General features: G+C 40.3%; 1 protein-coding gene across 5 annotated transcripts in view; it reads right to left on the reverse strand.

The window, feature by feature from the left end:
• Positions 1–1,595: 1,595 nt before the first annotated feature.
• Positions 1,596–24,649, reverse strand: part of LOC149340692 (ATP-binding cassette sub-family G member 1-like) — a 34,025-nt gene continuing 10,971 nt past the window's right edge. For 3 of the 5 annotated variants that reach the window (XM_089549510.1, XM_089549513.1, XM_089549514.1), the window contains 10 exons: positions 16,884–17,070; positions 14,811–14,956; positions 14,305–14,428; positions 11,526–11,640; positions 9,600–9,748; positions 8,002–8,103; positions 6,781–6,949; positions 5,478–5,578; positions 4,086–4,241; positions 1,596–3,053 (listed from right to left, as the gene is read on the reverse strand). In XM_089549510.1, coding sequence (XP_089405636.1) covers positions 2,697–3,053; positions 4,086–4,241; positions 5,478–5,578; positions 6,781–6,949; positions 8,002–8,103; positions 9,600–9,748; positions 11,526–11,640; positions 14,305–14,428; positions 14,811–14,956; positions 16,884–17,070 — 1,606 coding nt within the window. In that variant the 3' untranslated portion in view covers positions 1,596–2,696. The remainder of the gene's footprint in view (positions 3,054–4,085; positions 4,242–5,477; positions 5,579–6,780; positions 6,950–8,001; positions 8,104–9,599; positions 9,749–11,525; positions 11,641–14,304; positions 14,429–14,810; positions 14,957–16,883; positions 17,071–24,649) is intronic. The other 2 variants (XM_089549511.1, XM_089549512.1) reach the window with 2 other exon arrangements.

Genomic DNA, 24,649 nt, shown 5'->3' on the forward strand with positions numbered 1-24,649 from the left:
AAAAAATTGAAAAAGATGAAATTAAAAAAACAATAAAATTACAGTATAGAGAGCGGAGTCGAACGGCCGACCTTCCATACGCAACACGTGCCTCTAATCCACTGCGCCATAGCGGCGATGTCAAGCCGTTGTCCTGAATGAATATTTATAACCAGCCTTAATGTGGTTGCTACCTGCCGGTGGGCGGCGCTGTCATCGCTGGCTGTACCGGCTGCATTTGGCGAACACGCAGAAAGGTCGGACTATTTGCATGGTGACTGGCCATCACTCTGGAGCGTATAGGTTTAAACAGAACACATATAAACTTGAATTTTCTACCAAACGTATGACCTCAAGTGTAGCGCAAAACGGCACTCAAGAAATATTGTGTGCTGCTTCATTCCAAAAGGCGCTGAAACGTGAGACGTCCAGCGAGTCAGAGCCCCGCGTGAGCAATATATTCTTAAAGCTGAAACTTATATTCATCCTAAAAATTATCCGAGTCGGCTGCAATGGGAGGCAGTAACAACAATGAATACTGAAACATTTTTAGATGCTACACCTCCCTCACAAGAATCCCGGACCCTAGGAAACATTTAAAGTCTCGTATATGGCAGCAATATGCCGTGACAGCCTGCAACACATCCCATTAAACGAGTTCTGAAACGGGCTCTCGACGCCTGGAATGTTACAGTATGCCGCTTCACCGCTTCACGAATATTCTGCTGCAACAGTTTTTTTTTTAATGCGTTTCTAAAAAGCTGAGTTATTTGTAGTCAAAATTTCATTTCGGAGTCTTCGCTCCTTTCCCTCTCCTCTTGTCACGTTTTGCACGCTCAAAGTTTGGCACCGCTCAGCTGGCCGCACCCACTCGGTCCAGCCACCGACTCCCTATGAGCGCGGGAATTCCCCGGAAGGCGGAGCTTCCTGACCTACCAGAGTGACGCGGCTGACTGGCCGCAACCATGGTAGCTGCGTGAGGTCTGAAAGGATCTAGCCAATAGGCATCTCTTAACCGACGTAGGCGGACGCGGGACACGAGGGATAGCGCGAGGTTCAAAAAGTATGCGGAAGGGGCTCGCCAGCTTTCGCGCACGATTGTGTGTTCTCTCCTGCTTGTATAAATGTATTAATTGGTTCAAGTATTCATGACTACACAGTGTAGTGATTCAGCGAGTTTATATACTCTTCTCAGAAGCTGTTTCATGGCCCCTTTCAGAGGCCATAAAATCATCCCAACCAAATGTGGTTTGTTCGTAATTTAATGAAGTTAAATTACACGCTTGTACATGCTGCTAAGCATCCCACAAGAGGACTTACACTGTGCGCTAACACTGGTGCTGATTGTAATAGAGAGAGAAAGAGGTAGGCGGGGAGGTTAACCAGATGGGTGTTCTGGTTGGCTACCATGCACTGGGGGAGAGGGATTAGGGGTTGTAAAAGCGATAGAGGGAAGGGTGAGGAGCAGTCCCATTTTCAGGAGCCTTTTCTGATGTCTGGCTACGGTAAGGACTGCGAACGATTCTTGCGTTCTTTAGTTTCTTCCAGCATAATAAGTACTCCGCAATGTTACCCACACCACATTTAAAATAATTCACAATTTTTCGCACACCATCTTTCCTTTTTATTCTCAATAAAATATATGCCGGGCAGATCAAAAATTCATAATATATAAACATCGACCAGTATCTGCAACGCAGAAACTTGTTTCAGGCACCTTCCAAATCGACAAAGGTTTTGTTACTCCGCACCACGCTTTAGCAAAGTCCAAACGCTCCCTCGTTTCAGGGCCCCTTAAAGGGACACTGAGGAGAAATTGAAGTTGACTTGCATCGACAGAATACCAGCTCCTGATTACAAAAACGCCATTCATACTGACAACAAAGCTCCTGTAACATAGAAAAGAGCAAGAACCAAAATACAGGTATCGCCGCCACAGGCCAAACTCGCAAGTACAAGCTTCATGGCGTCATAGCACAAAACAGTGTTGCTAGAATCAATAGTTCTAGCAACACTAGGGCACGAGAAGCTACGAATCACTGAGGCGCAGCAAATGCATGCGCAAATCTACTTAACGTCGCCAGATGGCGCCACGTACCCGATAGCTACGCGCGCTCCTGCAGCGCCGGGACCAATCAGCGCTTGCTCTCAGCGGTATGGCGGCTCCCGGTATTCCGCTAACGGTAACAAGGTACACGGTATGCTAAAGGCGTCTATTTGCGAGAACTTCGTTGACGACTTCGAGAACGGGATCCATTGTAACGCTGGCAAAACGCCGGTGCAAATGTAAACGAAGCGACGGCCGCAATAGCCGATAGATGCCTTCAACGTGCGGCCGGCGGTAGCTTTCTTTTCGGCTGCTGCTGGGCCGCACTGCTGGCCACCAGAAATCACGGAGTCTGCGTTACGTCATGTGAATGTCATGTTTCACGTCACTTAGTTCTGTGTCGTCATAGCAGAATCCCAAGTTTGAATCAGAGCGGCGGGAAAAACTATTTCAACTTCGAATCCAAATTTCTTAGAAATAAATGCATCTTTCGCTGCCGGCCAAGTGGCAACAAAGCCATGAAATGCCGAACTATCGGATTTTGCTATAAAAAAAATATCAATAGAGCTCTCCTCAGTGTCCCTTTAAGTGGCTCTGACGCCGGACTAAACGCATTTTCAGTGCCCAGCAGTTTTCACCCGTGAAAATTGAGAAAAGCCAAACGTGGTTCTCAGCACTTCCTCAACAGCCTCCACTTGAGAAAACAGAAAGCGACCAGCTTCAGGGAGACGTCGATGGCGAGCACTAATAAGGAGTAAGCAAGTAAGTTGACGTCCTGTGCGTCCACCATGTGCAGCACGTCGTCGCCGTCAATGGGCACACAGAGGATGTCAGCGTCCCGCTCGTCGCACTCCAGCAGCCCACGTCCATTGCCGTACAGGGCGAACATGATAGCCTGGTGCAAGTAGTAAATGTGCGAAGTGTACGTCAGCCAAGCGACCGCCGTGTGGAGGTAGCGCGGCTGCACAAAGTACCCGCAGAAGAGGTAGGACGGGGTCAGAGCCGGGAGGCACACACATACAGCCGTCTGCGGAAATGGAGAAAATTAATTGTTTGTTAAACTCTGATGGTGCACTGCGCCGCGCTCTGATGATTGCAAGTAGCATCACGAAAACGTCTAACTTGGTTTTTAATAATGCTTCTGGATTGCCCAATAGGAAATACTCCTCGAGAGAGTTTTTTAAAGAATTTTTCAGGAATAATGTCTCCGAACGAAGCTGGATTACTTTCCAGCCATGAAGAGAAAAATTCACAGTGATACCTAATAACTTTGTGCTGGCAACGAGAAAGCATTCAAAACTACATTTACGGGAGGCGACGTGGTGGGACTTGTGACACACATGTTGCTCTTCTCGAGCAATGCATTAAAGAAAGAGTTCCCGAAATCTTCCTTCTTGCACTGGTAGTTTTTAGGAGGCTGTCTATGTTTTGCACGCAAGCCTGCTGTTGTCCGAGCCATTTCCTTCTTCGTCGTTACACAGCGCCACCTGTCCCTGCCTTGGTTGGCAAACGGAGGTTTTACACAGACGAACCCGGTCTGTTAACAGAACTTTCGGTCTGATGTCGTCATTTCCCTCCATCGAGTAAGCATTCTCCCGTCTAATGACGTCGCTGCCTGTCTGTTGACGTCTCGCCTCTCCAGCCAATGGGATTTTTCAAGTCTGATGGCGTCACTGATGACGTCACGTCCCACCAGCCAATCAGCGAACTTAATTCATTACATGCAACGCCGGGCGCCGGCAGATTTTTTCTCCGATGCGGATTTTAATGCCATCGCATATAAAAACACCTTTCCGCACGAACTTCTCCGAATGGTTCAATTTCAGCCAACACCATAAAAGATTGAGTGCAAAATGTTTTTACATCATTTTTCTTATCAAAAGATTAACTCCTAAAAAATGCCTCATAGCAGCGCGTCAGAAATACATAAACGTGCAAGGTTTCTTTCGAAGCGAATTTCTAACAGACAAACAATCATCTGGGTAGCTATACTGCACTGTAATGTTAACAAACTGTAGTTAACATGATCACTCTCATTCCAGGCTTCCACGGTAGTTACCTGGGCCTTGAACATGGCTGAACACAAATAGGCGATGCTCTGACTTGTGCAACACATCTGGATGGAGAACAGTATGATGAGTGCCAGGCGGTATAACTCCGGTGGCTGAAATGTCGTCCAGTGAATAATGCTCATCATGATAACAGGGCCAACAGTCTGCAGGTGGATGAAATAAATGCAGGATCACCACGAGATGGACGTTTCCGCTAACTATTGATTATAGACACAAAGCACCAAAATTGGGAAAGACAATGGACAGTAACCATCTGCTGCAGCGAGCGCCACGCTGCACCGCTAGAACTTTCATAATTGTGTTATACTATTCTGGCGTTCTTCAAATCGCCATCGGCGCGAAACTATGTCTTTCCTCAACCAGAGCTTGTCAAAGGTACCATATGCTTTCCTGGTATTTACAACACAGCTATATTTATTTTATAAAATTGATGGTGTGGCCGCAATGTTTCCGAGTCTAAATAATCTCATTTTCTAGCCTTCTTCGTAAAATCTACCAAAATCACGTCTTCTTCCAACCCCTCACTTTATCGTAAGGATTATTGTTCAAAATACCCGTACATGCCCACTGTATAGCGGTAATCCTCAACTGTAAGTTGTGGGGCTTAACTTCGTGAAGTGAAAAATGGGCTACCAGAGACGCTGGCTGTAGTGCACTACTCCGGATTAATTTAGACCCCCTGGAATTCTTTAACGTGCGCTCACATCACACGGCACACAGACGCCTTTTGCGTTTCCCCTCCACCGGGTCCTCCGGCTCCGTAGTCGAGTGCCCTGACCACTGTACTACCGCGGCGTGTTGTACAGTGGTAATCACTTTCTCACGTAATTTGATTCTTCTGTACGTGAGCCCTGAAATGGCATTGCCCAGAAGTTACGACCCTAAACCACTTTCCATATTGAAACTAGTTCGAAATAATTTGTTCTTTATATCGTTTTTCTTCCCTGCATGTTATGACTTGTGTTCTAATTACTGTTTTTTATACAAATTTGTATCCCACCCTCTATGTAATACCCTCCCAGCGAGGGCCTTTAGGGGTAACGTGAACAAATAAATGTATGAATAGCAATATAAGGTAAATAGATGACAAATGATCCAACCAAACTCATAAAATATTATTTCATTAAATGTCCTAAAATGAATTGATGAAAATAGAGACAAAACGCGCTCATTAACGGCAAAACAATCAAGTCGAAGAGCTGGTTGCCAAAGCGTGACGACCAGTGGCGGATTTTCCACTTTATTTTATTTTTGTTCGCAAGTATTTCATGCAAAGTTCGAACATCAATAAAATTAAGCTTATCCATATGATATAGGTGCATGAAAATAAAAAAAAAAACACGAAAGATGACTCAAATACAGAATCTTACTATACGTACCATGAACGGCAAATCTGACAGTATTTTGGCCACATAGTACCACCATAAGCTGTACCAGCAGTTCCTCTGCTCCCTGAGAAGAACGTTTATTTCCAGGGGAACTGCAAGAAAAGCAATAAATAAAAGGAGCGAAAACAAGCTAATTGGTGTATTTGTTAAACAACCTCTTAATGAAACGTCAATATTAGCATTTTCGAATAGTTCTTGTTTTCATGTAACGCATGTTGACAAATTCAATGCTCTACTAGAAAGAAGATATTAACGCGCGCCAATAATGAAGTTGATTCCGGACTCGGTGTTGATTTCCTACTTCCTCTGACTAATCGTAACCTGCCTGGTAGGAACTAAAGAAACAAGTAGGGAGTGCTTTAGAAACTTTCGAACAGTGTCACTTTGTAGCTGCCATTTCGGCACTCTACATTAGCATCGTTATTAATACACTATACAGTCCTCAAAGTGTTGCTGACGGCCTCCTCAAACTCTGTAGCAGCAAACCCCGGTGCGTCCGACAGCCTGCTATGCTTTTTTGGCTTTACTTCATCTCTCAAACTTCCTGTGTTTTGTTTTCAGCCGCCGCAGGATAAGTCATTGATTAAATCTTTTCATAACCTGTTTTGCTAAAGGAGCTCTGAGCCCTTTTTACTGCGCAATTGATATTGGGATCAAATTCTCAACACCTCACCCTTAATACCTGCCACTGCCTACATCTTGCAATTCATTTTCTTTGCATGCAACATTGATTAAAATTGTTTAAAACCAGTTTTTTAATCATTTCTTGGCTTAGGAAAATCCCTGAATTTTTTTTTAACTCGCAACTACTTCCCATAACTGCATCGCACTTTTCTAAAGCACTCATAGCTTTAGGCCTAATGGAAAATATAAGTCAATGGAAGACAGTAAAAAAAATTTACGAGGACTCTCACGAATTTTAAAACGCTCCAAAATTTTCTGAAAGGCACGTATTTTTTATATCACATATAAGGAACTGCTAATTTGCTGACAGTTCAGGCGCAACGTTTTCCTTCATTTTTGGTAAGACGGATAAAAAAAATTGTCCATGGCCACTGCTTCATTAAGTGGTCCAAAACCGGCCTGCCACCTGATTTCGAAGAGTTCTGCTCATTCGCCGCGTCCAGTCAATCTCAAAGGAACGCCCGCGAGCCACCCAGACCTGCGAAAAGTCATCGATGCGGTCTCTTTCGTTGACCTTCAAAGAAGGTCATCATCATCTGCGCCAAAACAACAGGATCACAAAAACGGGGCCATCGCTAATGACGTATTATAGCTCAGAGAGGTAACTTACATGTAAGAATGGTTGGGCCGACAGTCTGGAAAAGCAGTAATGCCAGGGCCATAAGATACATGGCCACAATGTCCCTAGCCTGTGCTGATCGATTGCCGGACCCGTAGTACACGATAGAAAGCAAGAAGGCGAAGAACAGGTTGACCCCAATGCGCGCAAGGGAAGTGGTCTGCGCTTTCAAAAGAAAACCAAGAACGTCACTGGAGTTAGTACTTTTTAAGATGCAGTTGTGCACAATATGGGAGGGCCAAGCAAGGCGTGGCACCATGAAAATGCCCTCGCTAAGTTTGTAACTTCCCGACCGGCTTGAGAATTCTAGGCAATAGTTAGAAGAAAAGCTAATTATGACCGTTAAGACTATTAAATCTATAAGATTAATTGGTTATTTGTACTTATCACGTAGTTTAATAGGATTGAAAATTTTCCATAGAATAAATAAAGGGAGTCAAAGTTCTTGCAACCGTTCCATGCCTGCAGTAGCACTTACATGTCCCTCTCTTGTTTGAACAATAAAAGATGAAGGATTTTTTTTTTCAAAGCGGAACTATTCAAGCCCGGCATTTCTCAACAAAAAACCTAAAGCGCATGAAGAAAAAAAAACAATAATTAAACATTGGAAACCAGCTTATTATGCTTGCTCATCATAACTGTGCAGTGCCTGTTATTAGAGGAGAACAAAATAAACTGAATATTTCTAGTTATACCACCACGTGCCCATTTGAGATAAATGCAAAAGGCCTTTATCCGGCAGTGAACTTACGTTGGCTAACCATAATAAGCATAAGAGCATTCTTTAAGATCCTGCGAGCAACATAAACCTCTGTACTTTCCCTGACACTACGTATTTCAAAAACGTTCGTGAGGAAGCTTTCTGGCTGCGGCATTTCACGAAGCTTCTGAGGAAAAAGGACGAAGTTCTTTGTATTTGTGTGATCAGCCAGGCTAAACTAAACTGTTGTTAAAATACTGCCCTATAATGGCCTCAATCAATCATTATATTATTACCTAAGCGTCATGAAGCGTTTCAGGCTTCACCTCCACGTTAACCTGACAGGCAAAGATTGTTTAACATGACATAAATATTTGTTTTCTTTAATTCACAGCACCGATTCCGGCTGCTGCGGCTGCCGTCGCGTTACCTCTTCTGATTCACACTGCAAGGAAATGAAGACTTGAGATGGTCATGCGCTACGCCTCCTTTCCAGCACCTAAAATACCCACCTTATTCCGGACGACGCAATAAAAGCACCTTCTCGCTAGTGTCTTGAACTGCTGAAATGACTTTGCTTCAGCCTTGTATTGTTGTTCCTCCTGTTTCTTGTCCTGGTAAGACAGAAAGCATTGATAAATTCATCTAGTAACAATGCTACGAGATTCCAAGCGCTGACATTGAGATGGCCGCCTGGAAAGTATATACGATGAGTATTTGATCCAACAATTTGCGTATAATGTTCGAGGGCGCTCACCGTAATTAAAAAAAGTTTATTTATCAACAAGAAAACATAGCGCGTCACAACATAGCGCGTTGGCGCTGCCTGTGACGCTCTATGTTGTTGACACTGCGTGTTGCTTCTTTCCTCCTGTGCCTATTTAGCGTCGTATAAGTGTTGGTCGTCTTTTTTTAGTACTTGTTTCGTCGTTATGTATGGTTTTATTTTTATTTTTTAAGGTCGAAGTTTTGCACTTTTGACTTTTGTACTGTGCCTCTCCTGCTAGGACTATATTTGGCCCGCAGTATGTGATAAAAATAATTAAAAAAATAAACATACAGGACAGTGAAAAAGCTTGAATTTCAGTCTTACTGGCACTTCTGGGTGATTTTTTCCGAAATTTCTTGGGTGGAAAGACGGTTTTACTGTAACTTTTCCTCGAAAAACACTAAGATAATCATTAGGGTCAGATTCATGTCATCACCTCAACAATCACGGAAAACGGCGATGTCCTCTCTAGTATTTTCAGGTCTGGTAATTCATTTGTTATAATTTATGGTTGCACATATGCCAAGAAGAAACAAATTACTTAAGTAGAGCGCGTGTACCATACCGGATTATCGTTTAAGTATAAAGCCATAACATAAAATTATTCCTCATCAAATATTCATTGATAATAGCAGAAAATATAACTGCTTGATTGCGATCGGATGGATTCTATTGAGCATATACATACTCCCATGACCTGAATTCACACCAGCTTGCGAAATTCCCCTAAAATCCCATATTGAACTATTATTGTCCCATACTGTCTTCCTGATTAGTTTACTTAGAAGGGCACTTTCCCGAAATCGTACTGATGTTGGGAACGTGCCTCGGACCAAGCCAAATTTTCTTCCGCTACAGATTTTCTGAAAAAGCTGCGTATGTTTCGATCGTGACCAGGCGCTCGATGGGGCATACTGAGCAAAAGAACCTGGAATAAATCACACAAGACAGAACAACTTAGCTTATCAGGTCTTAAGCTTGGTTTTTAATGCCCATAGTGCATTTTTATGTTCTTGCACTTTGCATTCGCATGTAAGGGCATTGACAGCGCCAGCTTCTGTTCCTGGGGCCTTTTGCCCGTTTCGCTTTTCGCTCGTTCGTGTACGTTCTCGCCAGTGTACAAATTTATACTCCGCGGGCTCTTACTAAGCTTTAGTTGCAAGTTCAGCACTTCGTGACCATGAGAAATTGTTCATTCTTGCATGATTTCTCCTTTTAATTTTTTGCGCAGTGTTGGTTAGCGTGTTAGATCCGATGTTGTGCAAAAATAAAGCATTGGTATGGCGAGCCAACACTAATTGAAAACACTTCAAAGAGAAAAAAAAACAGTGAAGGTCACACCTGAGGGGACATTAGTCGCCCGCCATATGTAGTGAGCTCAGAGCAGTTGTTGATTTGACTTTTGTTTTTAGTAAAATAATCCCCAGGAATGAAGAGCATGGACAACTTCAGAACCACGTCCCCGTGTTGTCCAGACGCCAACTCTGTAACTAAGAAAAAGTTCTTTTAATCTACGAGGCACAGCCACGTGCGCTTTGCATTTCCGAATCTGCTCATAGTCAACAACGCGCATTGAGTTAAACCGTATGCTGAAGCTGCCGTATTTCCCGTACCTCCAGCTCTTTAGCTTCACACAAGATCACTTGTAAAACACTGTACCCACATACATATTTAAGGGCAGAACACCCAAGGCCGGATCTACACGCTAAGTTTGGGGTTGTAATAGGCCCTTTCTTCAGGCGGAAAACTTTGCAGGAGGAGAAGACAGTGGCCCCCACCTTTTAAAAAAAAAAAAAAAAGAAGTTTGAGAAATGCATCTTCAGAAACAGACAGCCTCCCCCCGTTCTCTGTAATACTTGCCCATAATTGCGTTTCTGAGAACACCGCGATTTTCATGGCAGTGGTATTGTGCGGACTCCTCCTGGGGCGTATAATCACTCTTTGAGCTATAGCTCTACTCCTCGGGGTACAACTTCCGATTTCGGTGTGGATGAGACAATAACCTTCAATGCCTCACAAGGCCAAGCCGACCTTATCTGCGTGGTGGTATGGCCCAAGCTATGGTAGTATGAACACGTGATCATACGACTATGACCATTGAGTAACTGACCTTGACCTTGACATTTGATTTGAGACAGTGGAGGCCATGCTTACCAGAGTTTTCGCTCGTATAACTAGTTTCAAGCCACGTTGAACCCCGGCCATTTATTTTACTGTTTCTATTTAACCGACGCCCCAAGTTAGAGACCTGCACATAAATAAGACCATTAAAATTCACTTCGCTTGTTGCAGAAAAGTTTTCGGTTACTTCAGTCAATAACTTTAATGTCTCAATTCCTTGATCTTTGTCTAGTCATCATTCGCACACTCAACATACATAAAGGCTCATTAATCACAGGGCCATTAGATTTCCGATAAAAGGCTATCTTATCATATTTTTGCACCTCAAACTGACTGCACGGATGAAGCCGCCGAACTGGTTAAACACGATTTGTACCCGAAACTGCGCCTTCTAAACAACATAGCTTTTTCCAGTGCGCGAAGCTGAAGACGTCGAAAAAAAAATAGCTAATATCATGTGCATATTCCGCGAGAGGTGTCCTCACTCAACTGACGAACTAAACCTCTTTTAAAAAAGCGCTTTATTCTGACGCGAATAAATTCAAAAAGTACGTTTCATAAGCCGAACGTCTACATTAAGTTTCTCACAAAACTACTTACTGATGTCACTATATCAAGCGCAACATTGACCACGCCGAATATGCCCTGTTCTAAGCCTCTTTTGCGTTTAAAATAGCCTCTGAGATGCAGAATGAATGTTTTAGCAGTGTAAGAAAAAAGGCAAGCAGCTCTCGCGTGGACGCGTAATTGCAGGGCAGGAGGTGAAGACATGAGTGACAGAATAATTCCAATAAATTAGAAAAAAAAGATAGTAAGCTTTAGCGTAGCTAAACTGAGTAAGCGTGCGAAAGCATGTGTTTAGCCTGGTTAGCTCATGGATTTTTGTTTCCTGGGTACTCGGCATGTCTAGCGGCGATATTATGCGGGAAAAAATGAAGCCCGAAAATTAAAGGTACTATGATTAAACAATCAAAGGCTATATGAGATTTTGAAAGGCAAGCAACTTAACGCTTGTGCCGAGAAGCCTCTATTTAACAGATCATTAGTTTTAGTTCCACTCGATCATATGAACATGTGAGCGAACCATATAAGAATATTTAATCATATCTTTCATACAACTGCTTGCGAACAAAGGCCAGTACTCACTGAAATCTGACGGGCTGTTGTAGAGAGGGCAGCGAAGATTTTGAGATTCCAAGAAAGGTACCAGCTTCTCCACTAGGCCGTGATAAATGCACTTCCCTTCGGAGAGCATGTAAAGCTGTAAAAGAAATACGTACTTCAATTTTTTTTTTAAATGCCATTAATTGATCTGCGACAAATTGTTACAAGCAATGTAAGAAGGCGTCCGCTCGGGTTTTCAAAACGTGTGTTTAATGGACGCCCATAGCAGCTCATATCCTCCCAACTTTATGACCGCTTTGTTAGCACGTCAGTGGAAATATGCTCTAGAGCGCTGCATAGCCCTCAGATTGAGGCCTCGGGCCCACGGTCCCGCTAGATTATCGCTTTACTGAGCCTGTGCCTGGCCCGCCAAGCTCGACGGAAGGCTCGACCCCGGCCCGGCCAGGGTCAATTCAAGGAAGCAACGCAAGAAGAAAATTGCTTATTGCATCCAAGCAGACTCATTGCCCAGAATGAAAAAAAATGGGCAGGCAAAGGTGCTCAAATCGAAAAAACGCTTGAAGATCATTGGTAAAGAGGAAAACTAGGGAAGATGAGGAGGGTTTGCCCGTTCGTTTTGTCGAAAAATGATCCCGTTTCTCTCTAACCGTGAAGAAACCAATCCGACGAAGTGGTTCTGCTGCAGAAAAATTGATGTCCCGCGACAGTATGACTACAACTCCCTTTCTCCTGGTGGTGAACGGCATTAAACCGATATGTGAGATTGCTGCGTCGGCTTTTCCCACTGGAATCATTGATGGATGTATGAGGTTTCAGATATTCAGGCTTAAAATGTTTAAGGGCACAAACCCTCATTTTCGCGTCAATGCAGGAAAATCTAACTGCCGAAGCCACATGAAGGTCTTGTCTTGAATAGTAATTTCTGCGCAAGGAGATGTGCTCGGCTCTCGTGTAACACATTGAATCATGATGTCATCACCTTCTATTTTCATTACCTGGATCGGATCTTCCTATTTCGCGTTTCCCAGTGTAGAAACGTGACCGAGATACACGTTTACCTTGAATAAACAGCGCGAACGAAGACGAGCACAAAAGACAAGAAAACGGACGACACAGCGCTGACTAACAACTGTTAACAATGTACGACAGAAGCCAACAGCCACAGAAACCAAGAGACACAGGGGATTTTTTTTATTTATTTATTTAATTTGTGGTGTTGATCAATTTAGAATATTACTGAACATGTTATCGCTTCATGCTAATTGATTAGAAAAGCAGAGGAAAAAACAACCACATGCCGCCTGAGTTACCACATGGTAACTCAGGACGTTCCACGTCCGCCGCCTATGAACGTGGGTGGTGCTGATGAACACTCTCAAGGTTAGGTTACTTGTAAAACATAAATACCCCCGAAAGCAGAAGATTTGACAGCCGTCGCCGTAGCTCAGAGGTAGAGCACCGGACGCGTAATTCGGAGGTCGTGGGTTCGGATCCCACCGGCGGCATGTGGTTGTTTTTTCTTCTGCTTTTCTAATCAATTAGCATTAAGCGATAACATGTTCAGTAATATTCTAAATTGATCAACACCACAAATTAAATAAATAAATAAAAAAAAATCCCCTGTGCCCCTTGGTTTCTGTGGCTGTTGGCTTCTGTCGTATTTATAACGAGCCCCTCATTCCCCTTCCCTTGTTTGCTTAATTGCTTAGCGAGGGTCTCGGTTCTGGCAGCCTTGACGCCATAGGAAGCATAAAAGGGTTCTCACGCAGCTTCCATCCTCCTCGTTCGATGAGGTTCTACGTCACACCTGCGGTAACTCAGGACGTTCCACGTCCGCCGCCTAGAACGTGGGTGGCGCTGATGAACACTCTCAAGGTTAGGTTACTTGTAAAACATAAATACCCCCGAAAGCAGAAGATTTGACAGCCGTCGCCGTAGCTCAGAGGTAGAGCACCGGACGCGTAATTCGGAGGTCGTGGGTTCGGATCCCACCGGCGGCATGTGGTTGTTTTTTCCTCTGCTTTTCTAATCAATTAGCATGAAGCGATAACATGTTCAGTAATATTCTATATTGATCAACACCACAAATTAAATAAATAAATAAAAAAAATCCCCTGTGCCCCTTGGTTTCTGTGGCTGTTGGCTTCTGTCGTATTTATAACGAGCCCCTCATTCCCCTTCCCTTGTTTGCTTAACTGTTAACAATGTTGTTAGTCAGCGCTGTATCGTCCGTTTTCTTGTCTTTTGTGCTCTTCTTCGTTCGCGCTGTTTATTCAAGATGCTTAACCAACTAGCCCGCCTAAACCTGGTAACGTTTACCTGACTGATCTTTTCCACTCTACCTGGCATTAAAACTTCCTCTCTTTCTTCGCACTGTTGTAGTGCAAGGTGGGCTAACACAAAAATGAACCTTGGCGCAATGTTCGCAAAAAGCAATTCATAGATATCGTCGAATTAGTAATTTACCCAAAACCCTGCTACCAAGGGCAACGCGAACGTACAAGCGAGCGTACCGAATGATCAATTGCAGTGCAAATTTGTCAGTGATGTTCGCGCTGCCAATTAAGCTATAACAGCTATCGCCTACCGTACATGAACCCTGTAATCAGTATTAAAAAAGTCAAGACTCTAAAATGGTGAAACAATTGCTCCATGTGGACACACCCGTCCCGTCAGTGGAAGTCCCGGCAAAAATGAATCTATGTTCCTCGCTTGTTCGCTTTTCACAGCACCATGAACGGCAGCAAAACAATTTCAACAGTTAATTTTTTTTTCTGCACAATGCTTCCGCAAAACTTACCCTGTCGAAATGGGAGAAAAGCACAGAGCTCGGGTTGTGGATTGAACAGAGCACTGTGTGACCGGACGCGGCGAGTGACTTCAGCTCACGAGTGCAGCGCAGCGCCGAGCTGCTGTCGAGGCCGCTGCAAACGATGTTCATTGAATAATCAGTCACTAACATTCGAGCGATGTGTGCGCAGTTCAGTATGGCTGCTAAGTGACTCGGCAATGCACCGAAGATAAAAGAAAAGAAGTAATGAAAGAAAACGCGAAAGGCAGGTTTTGAAGCGGATGTGATTGTGTGGTTAGCAGAAAACCGTTTCGAGCGTTAATTCGCCTGATAACTGCTGCATCTTAGATGCAATCGAGTGCCCAGGACTACACCGTAAAGAAACGGTAAATAGTTTTCCCGGCATTCTCTTTTAGTAATGGCCACAAACAAACTTGTGGTTTTATTTTTGCAAATTTAACTCAATTACGCAACATGTGATGTCTAGACGAGGTAATGAAGTTGGCATGGATAACCTTGTTGGCTCATCCAGAAACACAACGGGAGGGTTGATAATGAGCTCCTGCGAGATCGCCAGCCGCCTTTTTTCTCCGCCGGAAAGGAATCTCGTCATTGTGTCCGCACACTCGTCGAGGCCCCACCTGCTTATTGTATCATCTACCTGAAAAGAAAAGAAAAAGCCAGAAAATCATGTTTTTTTTTCTTACACCTCACAGTTTCTTCAAGAAATTGACGCTCCGGGGGAAGGAATGCCAGCTTTTTCTTCTAAATAACTTTTTAAACGTAAGCATGCTGCCAATCACCCGATTCCCAGAAGTTCATAGCTGAAGTTTCTTACACAGCATAATGAAGTTTCTTTTTACTTTCCTCTCTCTGACATATCTATAGTACGAAGCTTTACAGCCGGGACACTGTCAAAGTCCGCACGCATGCCTTCCGCTAGATGGTTTCTATGTCGCATTTAAGTCCCAGAGTTGCACGTATGCTGTTTCTGTGTAATTCTGACTGCTTGGAAGGAGTATTTCTTTTGCCACTTTTTTCTTCTCAGTTGTTGAGCCATATCATGAAAGGGCGTGGCCTTCAATGGCATACATTGGATAACGCGCGCTGATATAATAACGCTAAAGTATCCCATAAGGTCGAATAAATAATCGAATAATCGAAAAAGTCGAATAAAGGACTTCCGTTCACGTGTTCTAAACTGTCGACAGTTTAGTAAAAACCAATTCGCTTTGAAATAATATGTCAGCGCGCGGTGCGGTCTATTATTTTCAATAGCATGCGATTTCAGAGTGTTGATGTCATCAAGTGGCCTGCAAAGACGGATATGCTACAACCAATAAAAAGACGACACCATGATCAAGAAAAAAACAACCTGATGCATCTGTTGATACAATTAGTGTATATCATGAGAGAATCGCATGGAATAGGGTATTAGTCTACAGAATGCGGCCTTTGACAATACTGTGATTGTCGCATTGAGGTACCAAAATTATTATTCTATCTGCATCGTCACCCATCGTAGTAGTAATTCTCCTCCCATTCCCCAGTGTAGAGTGGCAGGTCAGATAATAGCAGGGCACTCTCTCTTAATTCCATGTAAAACTTTGAAACAAATCATTAAGTTGATTCTTAATCAAGGGGACTACTTAGCAAACGTTGACAAAGCTTGATTTGGGAACACTGTCACTGGCTTTCAAGAGTTTAAGCATTTTTAGTTATATCTTAACCCACCGCGCACATTCAACGGGAGAGCAAGTTACCATAGCGTTTTCAAACCTTTAACAGAGCGTCTGTATTATCTTAAAACTATTACTAACGCAAACTGGTGGTGTTATTAGTCCGGTAGGAAAGTGAATCGATGGAAACAAAGTATATTCAGTTAGCATTTAGCTTGTACCCGTGTTTAAACTGTATGCCGAATATGAAGTCGCGCACCATGAAAGCTTTAAACTTCAGACGACACAGCTCGGTGAAAGTTGCGCTGGGTTAATATGTATCACGTGTCTTTCAAGTGCATGTACACGTACCGTGAGCACTGCACCTTAGTTCGCGGCTTGAGAATCGATTGTCAACGAGTCACTTCCTACGGCAACTTTTGCTCTTTCGCTGTGTCTAAGTAATGTTTAGCTTTTATCACATCGAATAAAACAATCATAACGACTTCCACCTCTTTAATATGAGTCTGTTATATAGTTATAAGGCTTACCAATTTATATAAAGTTGCGAGTTATGCTCCTTGATTCCGACAATGGCAGTGCTAACATTACTACAAATGCGTACGTTGTTGACGACAATTGCCCAGAGCGAATTTAAATGGCTAACTTAACAGCCTAAAGGTACTATGGGTGCTTATTATACGCACTCCTCTTGTTATGGATGGTGCAAATCACTCTCAAAAGCTATCAAATATCGCTTACACAGGAAATTTACACCACTCGAATAGGATGTTGACACGACAGCTAAAAAACAAATGCCCGTGGTGCGTATTCATTTCTTTAACCTTTTATCATTGCTCTATTGACGAAATGTCAACTTCCCTGGACATAAGCAATTATCCAGCACTAAAGTTTTACCAAAGAACTTACAAGCAGAGATATCTTTCCACTTTCCATCGCTGGCATGCGCAGCTCGACACTGATGGTCAGGGCTTCGCGCACTGTCAGTTCTTCTAGCAAACAATCACCTTGCATCACGTAGCAGCTCTGCATGTTGAACAGCTTAGTGTCTCGGATATAGTCGTTGACATGGACCTCACCTTCGTAGCCCTTGTCACTGCAACGAATAGTCAGTGTAAAAGTAGTGCTGTAGGAAATTCGTTTATGCTCATCGTAAAGGCTAAACTAAATCAAGTGTGCTAACTGAGCCGTTCTCCCGTCAAGTTTTTTTTTTGTGTGTTAACCCTAGTCCCAAATTGACACTTAGCTTACATCTCATTTACGTTCGCGACTTATGTAACCAATTCAGCACTGAATGCACGATACGCACAATACGCTAATCAAAACACTCAAGTCCAGCCTCACCAAATCTTAGTATTTTCGTAGAAATTAGCAGCCTTCTGTTATCTGTGTACTTCCTTGTAACCGTCCTTGTAACGAATTTTAGGACAGTTTATTGATGCTGCCGCCGTAGTGGCTCAGTGGTTACGGCGCTCGGCTACTGACCCGAAAGGCGCGGGTTCGATTCCAAGCCATGGCGGTCGAATTTCGATAGAGGCGAAATTCTACAGGAACGTTTATTGTGCGGTGACAGTGCACGTTACAGAAAGGTGGTCGAAATTTCTGGAGCCCTTCACTACGGTGTCCCTCATAGTCTGAGTTGGCTTTGGCGCGTTAAACTCCCATCAACTAAACTAGTTTATTGCTGCTGCAGTTATATGCGTTTTATGAGCGCTTTTATAGTTTGATATCGACTTACGTTACCAGCGGCCGCTCTGTATAGACATTTTTAGCATACCAAGACGCATCAGCGCTGACGTATACAAATATAGATAGATAGATAGATAGATAGATAGATAGATAGATAGATAGATAGATAGATAGATAGATAGATAGATAGATAGATAGATAGATAGATAGATAGATAGATAGATAGATAGATAGATAGATAGATAGATAGATAGATAGATAGATAGATAGATAGATAGATAGATAGATAGATAGATAGATAGATAGATAGATAGATAGATAGATAGATAGATAGATAGATAGATAGATAGATAGATAGATAGATAGATAGATAGATAGATAGATAGATAGATAGATAGATAGATAGATAGATAGATAGATAGATAGATAGATAGATAGATAGATAGATAGATAGATAGATAGATAGATAGATAGATAGATAGATAGATAGATAGATAGATAGATAGATAGATAGATAGATAGATAGATAGATAGATAGATAGATAGATAGATAGATAGATAGATAGATAGATAGATAGATAGATAGATAGATAGATAGATAGATAGATAGATAGATAGATAGATAGATAGATAGATAGATAGATAGATAGATAGATAGATAGATAGATAGATAGATAGATAGATAGATAGATAGATAGATAGATAGATAGATAGATAGATAGATAGATAGATAGATAGATAGATAGATAGATAGATAGATAGATAGATAGATAGATAGATAGATAGATAGATAGATAGATAGATAGATAGATAGATAGATAGATAGATAGATAGATAGATAGATAGATAGATAGATAGATAGATAGATAGATAGATAGATAGATAGATAGATAGATAGATAGATAGATAGATAGATAGATAGATAGATAGATAGATAGATAGATAGATAGATAGATAGATAGATAGATAGATAGATAGATAGATAGATAGATAGATAGATAGATAGATAGATAGATAGATAGATAGATAGATAGATAGATAGATAGATAGATAGATAGATAGATAGATAGATAGATAGATAGATAGATAGATAGATAGATAGATAGATAGATAGATAGATAGATAGATAGATAGATAGATAGATAGATAGATAGATAGATAGATAGATAGATAGATAGATAGATAGATAGATAGATAGATAGATAGATAGATAGATAGATAGATAGATAGATAGATAGATAGATAGATAGATAGATAGATAGATAGATAGATAGATAGATAGATAGATAGATAGATAGATAGATAGATAGATAGATAGATAGATAGATAGATAGATAGATAGATAGATAGATAGATAGATAGATAGATAGATAGATAGATAGATAGATAGATAGATAGATAGATAGATAGATAGATAGATAGATAGATAGATAGATAGATAGATAGATAGATAGATAGATAGATAGATAGATAGATAGATAGATAGATAGATAGATAGATAGATAGATAGATAGATAGATAGATAGATAGATAGATAGATAGATAGATAGATAGATAGATAGATAGATAGATAGATAGATAGATAGATAGATAGATAGATAGATAGATAGATAGATAGATAGATAGATAGATAGATAGATAGATAGATAGATAGATAGATAGATAGATAGATAGATAGATAGATAGATAGATAGATAGATAGATAGATAGATAGATAGATAGATAGATAGATAGATAGATAGATAGATAGATAGATAGATAGATAGATAGATAGATAGATAGATAGATAGATAGATAGATAGATAGATAGATAGATAGATAGATAGATAGATAGATAGATAGATAGATAGATAGATAGATAGATAGATAGATAGATAGATAGATAGATAGATAGATAGATAGATAGATAGATAGATAGATAGATAGATAGATAGATAGATAGATAGATAGATAGATAGATAGATAGATAGATAGATAGATAGATAGATAGATAGATAGATAGATAGATAGATAGATAGATAGATAGATAGATAGATAGATAGATAGATAGATAGATAGATAGATAGATAGATAGATAGATAGATAGATAGATAGATAGATAGATAGATAGATAGATAGATAGATAGATAGATAGATAGATAGATAGATAGATAGATAGATAGATAGATAGATAGATAGATAGATAGATAGATAGATAGATAGATAGATAGATAGATAGATAGATAGATAGATAGATAGATAGATAGATAGATAGATAGATAGATAGATAGATAGATAGATAGATAGATAGATAGATAGATAGATAGATAGATAGATAGATAGATAGATAGATAGATAGATAGATAGATAGATAGATAGATAGATAGATAGATAGATAGATAGATAGATAGATAGATAGATAGATAGATAGATAGATAGATAGATAGATAGATAGATAGATAGATAGATAGATAGATAGATAGATAGATAGATAGATAGATAGATAGATAGATAGATAGATAGATAGATAGATAGATAGATAGATAGATAGATAGATAGATAGATAGATAGATAGATAGATAGATAGATAGATAGATAGATAGATAGATAGATAGATAGATAGATAGATAGATAGATAGATAGATAGATAGATAGATAGATAGATAGATAGATAGATAGATAGATAGATAGATAGATAGATAGATAGATAGATAGATAGATAGATAGATAGATAGATAGATAGATAGATAGATAGATAGATAGATAGATAGATAGATAGATAGATAGATAGATAGATAGATAGATAGATAGATAGATAGATAGATAGATAGATAGATAGATAGATAGATAGATAGATAGATAGATAGATAGATAGATAGATAGATAGATAGATAGATAGATAGATAGATAGATAGATAGATAGATAGATAGATAGATAGATAGATAGATAGATAGATAGATAGATAGATAGATAGATAGATAGATAGATAGATAGATAGATAGATAGATAGATAGATAGATAGATAGATAGATAGATAGATAGATAGATAGATAGATAGATAGATAGATAGATAGATAGATAGATAGATAGATAGATAGATAGATAGATAGATAGATAGATAGATAGATAGATAGATAGATAGATAGATAGATAGATAGATAGATAGATAGATAGATAGATAGATAGATAGATAGATAGATAGATAGATAGATAGATAGATAGATAGATAGATAGATAGATAGATAGATAGATAGATAGATAGATAGATAGATAGATAGATAGATAGATAGATAGATAGATAGATAGATAGATAGATAGATAGATAGATAGATAGATAGATAGATAGATAGATAGATAGATAGATAGATAGATAGATAGATAGATAGATAGATAGATAGATAGATAGATAGATAGATAGATAGATAGATAGATAGATAGATAGATAGATAGATAGATAGATAGATAGATAGATAGATAGATAGATAGATAGATAGATAGATAGATAGATAGATAGATAGATAGATAGATAGATAGATAGATAGATAGATAGATAGATAGATAGATAGATAGATAGATAGATAGATAGATAGATAGATAGATAGATAGATAGATAGATAGATAGATAGATAGATAGATAGATAGATAGATAGATAGATAGATAGATAGATAGATAGATAGATAGATAGATAGATAGATAGATAGATAGATAGATAGATAGATAGATAGATAGATAGATAGATAGATAGATAGATAGATAGATAGATAGATAGATAGATAGATAGATAGATAGATAGATAGATAGATAGATAGATAGATAGATAGATAGATAGATAGATAGATAGATAGATAGATAGATAGATAGATAGATAGATAGATAGATAGATAGATAGATAGATAGATAGATAGATAGATAGATAGATAGATAGATAGATAGATAGATAGATAGATAGATAGATAGATAGATAGATAGATAGATAGATAGATACCAAAGCCTCAAAGGGCTTGAGTGGCAGCGCCTGGCAGACAGCTAACATTGGCAAAACAAAGGAAAATAGAGACGTTGCAATGAACTTTGCAAAAAAAGAAAATGGTCACCAAACAGAATGAAACAAATATATAACTATTACAACATCAAGAAAGATTACAGTGATTTGAAATTAATACAGTAAATAGCTGAAATAACTACGGGGCAGGAAGCAACACGGAGACATACCGCAAAGTTTTTTTCAGGGTGTATTTAGTTTTCATGCGGAGTACAGTAGGAGGCAAGCTATTGAAACAGGCAGGTACATAGTAATGACGTGTGCGCTTATCGTACCGGGTTGAGGAGCGAGGAATGCAGTAGCGGTATTTTGGTCTTAAATCCCGAGCAGGGACATATGGAACGGTGAACTGACTGTACCAGAAGTGTTTTAGCACAATAGTTTCTGTTAATAAAGAGTTAAAACTTGGAAGCTTTAGTCTTCTAAAAATATCAATGTCATTACCAATGGACAGGTCGTAAGCAATATTCTTTAGAAGCAAACGCAAAAGCGAATTCACCCTATGTTGCCAGCGAACCGTGCAGTGACCATAAACAGTAATTCCGTACCTAAGTACACTATAGGCTAGAGCATGTACAACACATTTACGGACAGAAAAAGGCATAAAATATCTAATGTTATACAGGACACACGATACAGCACGAAGCCTTTGGCAAACAAAAGAAAGGTGCGATTTCCAAGAGAGATCACTGTCGAAGGTCAGGCCAAGATATTTGACCGAATGCGCATATTCAACTGGTACACAGTTGCAATTAAGACAAGAGGAAGTATGCAAATAAACAAGGTCAGTTAATTCAACTTGTTTTAATGGGTTATGAAAACAGATCAGTTTTGTTTTAGAAGTATTAACATTATTAAGATTAAACTTAAACCAGTCCATGGCTTTAATAGCAGCTATCTGTAATGCTGTAACAGCATCAGTGTATTTCTTTGCACATGCAACAATAACAGTGTTATCAGCATACTGAAACAGCAAAGATGGCACACTGTTAGCAAGGTCGTTAACGTATAGATTGAATAATAAAGGACTTAATATAGAACCTTGCGGGACTCCAGAGGCAATTGCCGTGAAATCGCTATGGAATCTTGAAATCGACACATATTGGCGCCTATCTTGTAAAAAGTTAGTAAGCAGTTCCAAAAACGAACCTCGAAATCCCAGCGCAGAAAGTTTATCAAGCAAAAGAACGTGGCAGATGCTATCAAAAGCCTTGCTAACGTCCAGAAAAAGAGAACATGCGACTTGATTCTTATCAAAAGCTGAATTTAGCACGTCAGAGAATTCTTCAAGAAGAACCGTTGTTCCTTTTCCTGCTATAAAGCCGTACTGACAAGGTGATAGAACACTGTGCGTATTCAAAAAATTCGTCATGGTGAGTAATAGATGCTTCTCAAAAATTTGGCCAATGCATGGTAGAATAGAGATAGGTCGGTAATTACTCATAATGTTTCTGGAGCCACCCTTGTACAAAGGTATAACTTTAGCAGTTTTCATTGAAGCAGGTATTATACCAGTAGAAATGATAGTGTTAAGGATAACTAGTAGAACACCTTTAATTACTTCAAAATTTCTGCACAATTCAGAAATCGTGAGGCCGTCATGACCAGGAGATTTGCTACGTTTAAGACTGAAAAGTATACACCTTAAATCACTTTCAGTAATATCAGGAAGGAAAGCAGATTCCATCACACTGAGAGGCATAGGACAGTCGGTAGGAGGGGTTCGAGATGCACCAGAGACCAGAGAAAAAAAATTGTTGAAGTCATTCGCAATGCTCTGTCCATCTTTATGAAAATGCGAGATGAAATATGTATCATTGTAGATAGCAGCGCTCCCTCCTTTCAGACTATTCACCAATGACCATGTTTTCTTGCTGTTAAAACGTGCGTCATTAAACTGAGACCTAAAGTGGTTGCGCTTGGCCAGACGGATCATGGCGTTGACACGGTTTCGTTCATGTTTAAACTGCAGTCGTAGCTGAGAACAGTTTGGGGCACGTCTTGATCGAGCCCAGAGCAGATCCTTCTCTTTAATGGCTGCCAATATTGCGGGAGACATCCACTTATTGTCTAAATTTCGTTGTTTAACATTCACCATGCGGGAAGATTCTGCTTTGTGTGAACGAAAAACATCGACGAACCGATCATATAGGTCCGCAGGGGACACACTGTGTATAAAAGAATCCCAATCATGCTTTGCTATTCTTTCGTCAAGACGCTTATAATCAAGTACTGAGACCTTTTGCTGGCTGTGCATAGATGCAGGATGGCTGGAACTATCTGTTAACGAGCAACAAATGAAATAGTGGTCTGCAAGCTTGACCTCAACCACAGCAGACCGCACCGACAGGTTTTGAGAACGCACGTTGATGTGGTCGATGCAAGACGCGACCAGCTGCCCAGCTAAGTATTCCTCACGTGTAGGGCTGTGGATTGTAGTCGCTAGCCCCCACTTTGATAAAGTGTCCAGATAATCTGCGACCGTTGACACAGTGGGGCGTAAAATATCGATATTCATATCACCGATAATGCACACGTGTTCTTCGCGGGAGAACGATGATAATGCAAAATCTAGCTCAGCTAAAAAGATTCGACCGTTACAACACGGAGGGCGGTAAATTGTGAGAAGAACCAGCGACAACCAAGGTGTACTTAGGCGGAGCGCAACTACTTCTGCTTGAGTGAAAGGAACACTAATTTCAGAAACGGACCAAGAATCCTTAACAAAAACTGCGATTCCTCCTCCCATTCTTTGTAAACGAGTGTAAGAATATAACTGGTAGCCTGGCAGCGAGAACTGTAGTAACACGTCTGACGAAGCGTTCACTTCCGTGAGAGCAATGACGTCAAAACTTAAGTGAAAAGGGTGAATTAACGCACAAAAATGGTCCCAGTGTTTCCGTATACTGCGAATATTAACATGAGTAAACTGAAATGAATTGCCTGTTTGATACTGAAAGAAC

Source organism: Amblyomma mixtum, chromosome 6 (genome assembly GCF_055824585.1).
Source record: "Amblyomma mixtum isolate Tamu chromosome 6, ASM5582458v1, whole genome shotgun sequence".
In the NCBI taxonomy this organism is placed as follows: Eukaryota; Metazoa; Arthropoda; class Arachnida; order Ixodida; family Ixodidae; genus Amblyomma; species Amblyomma mixtum.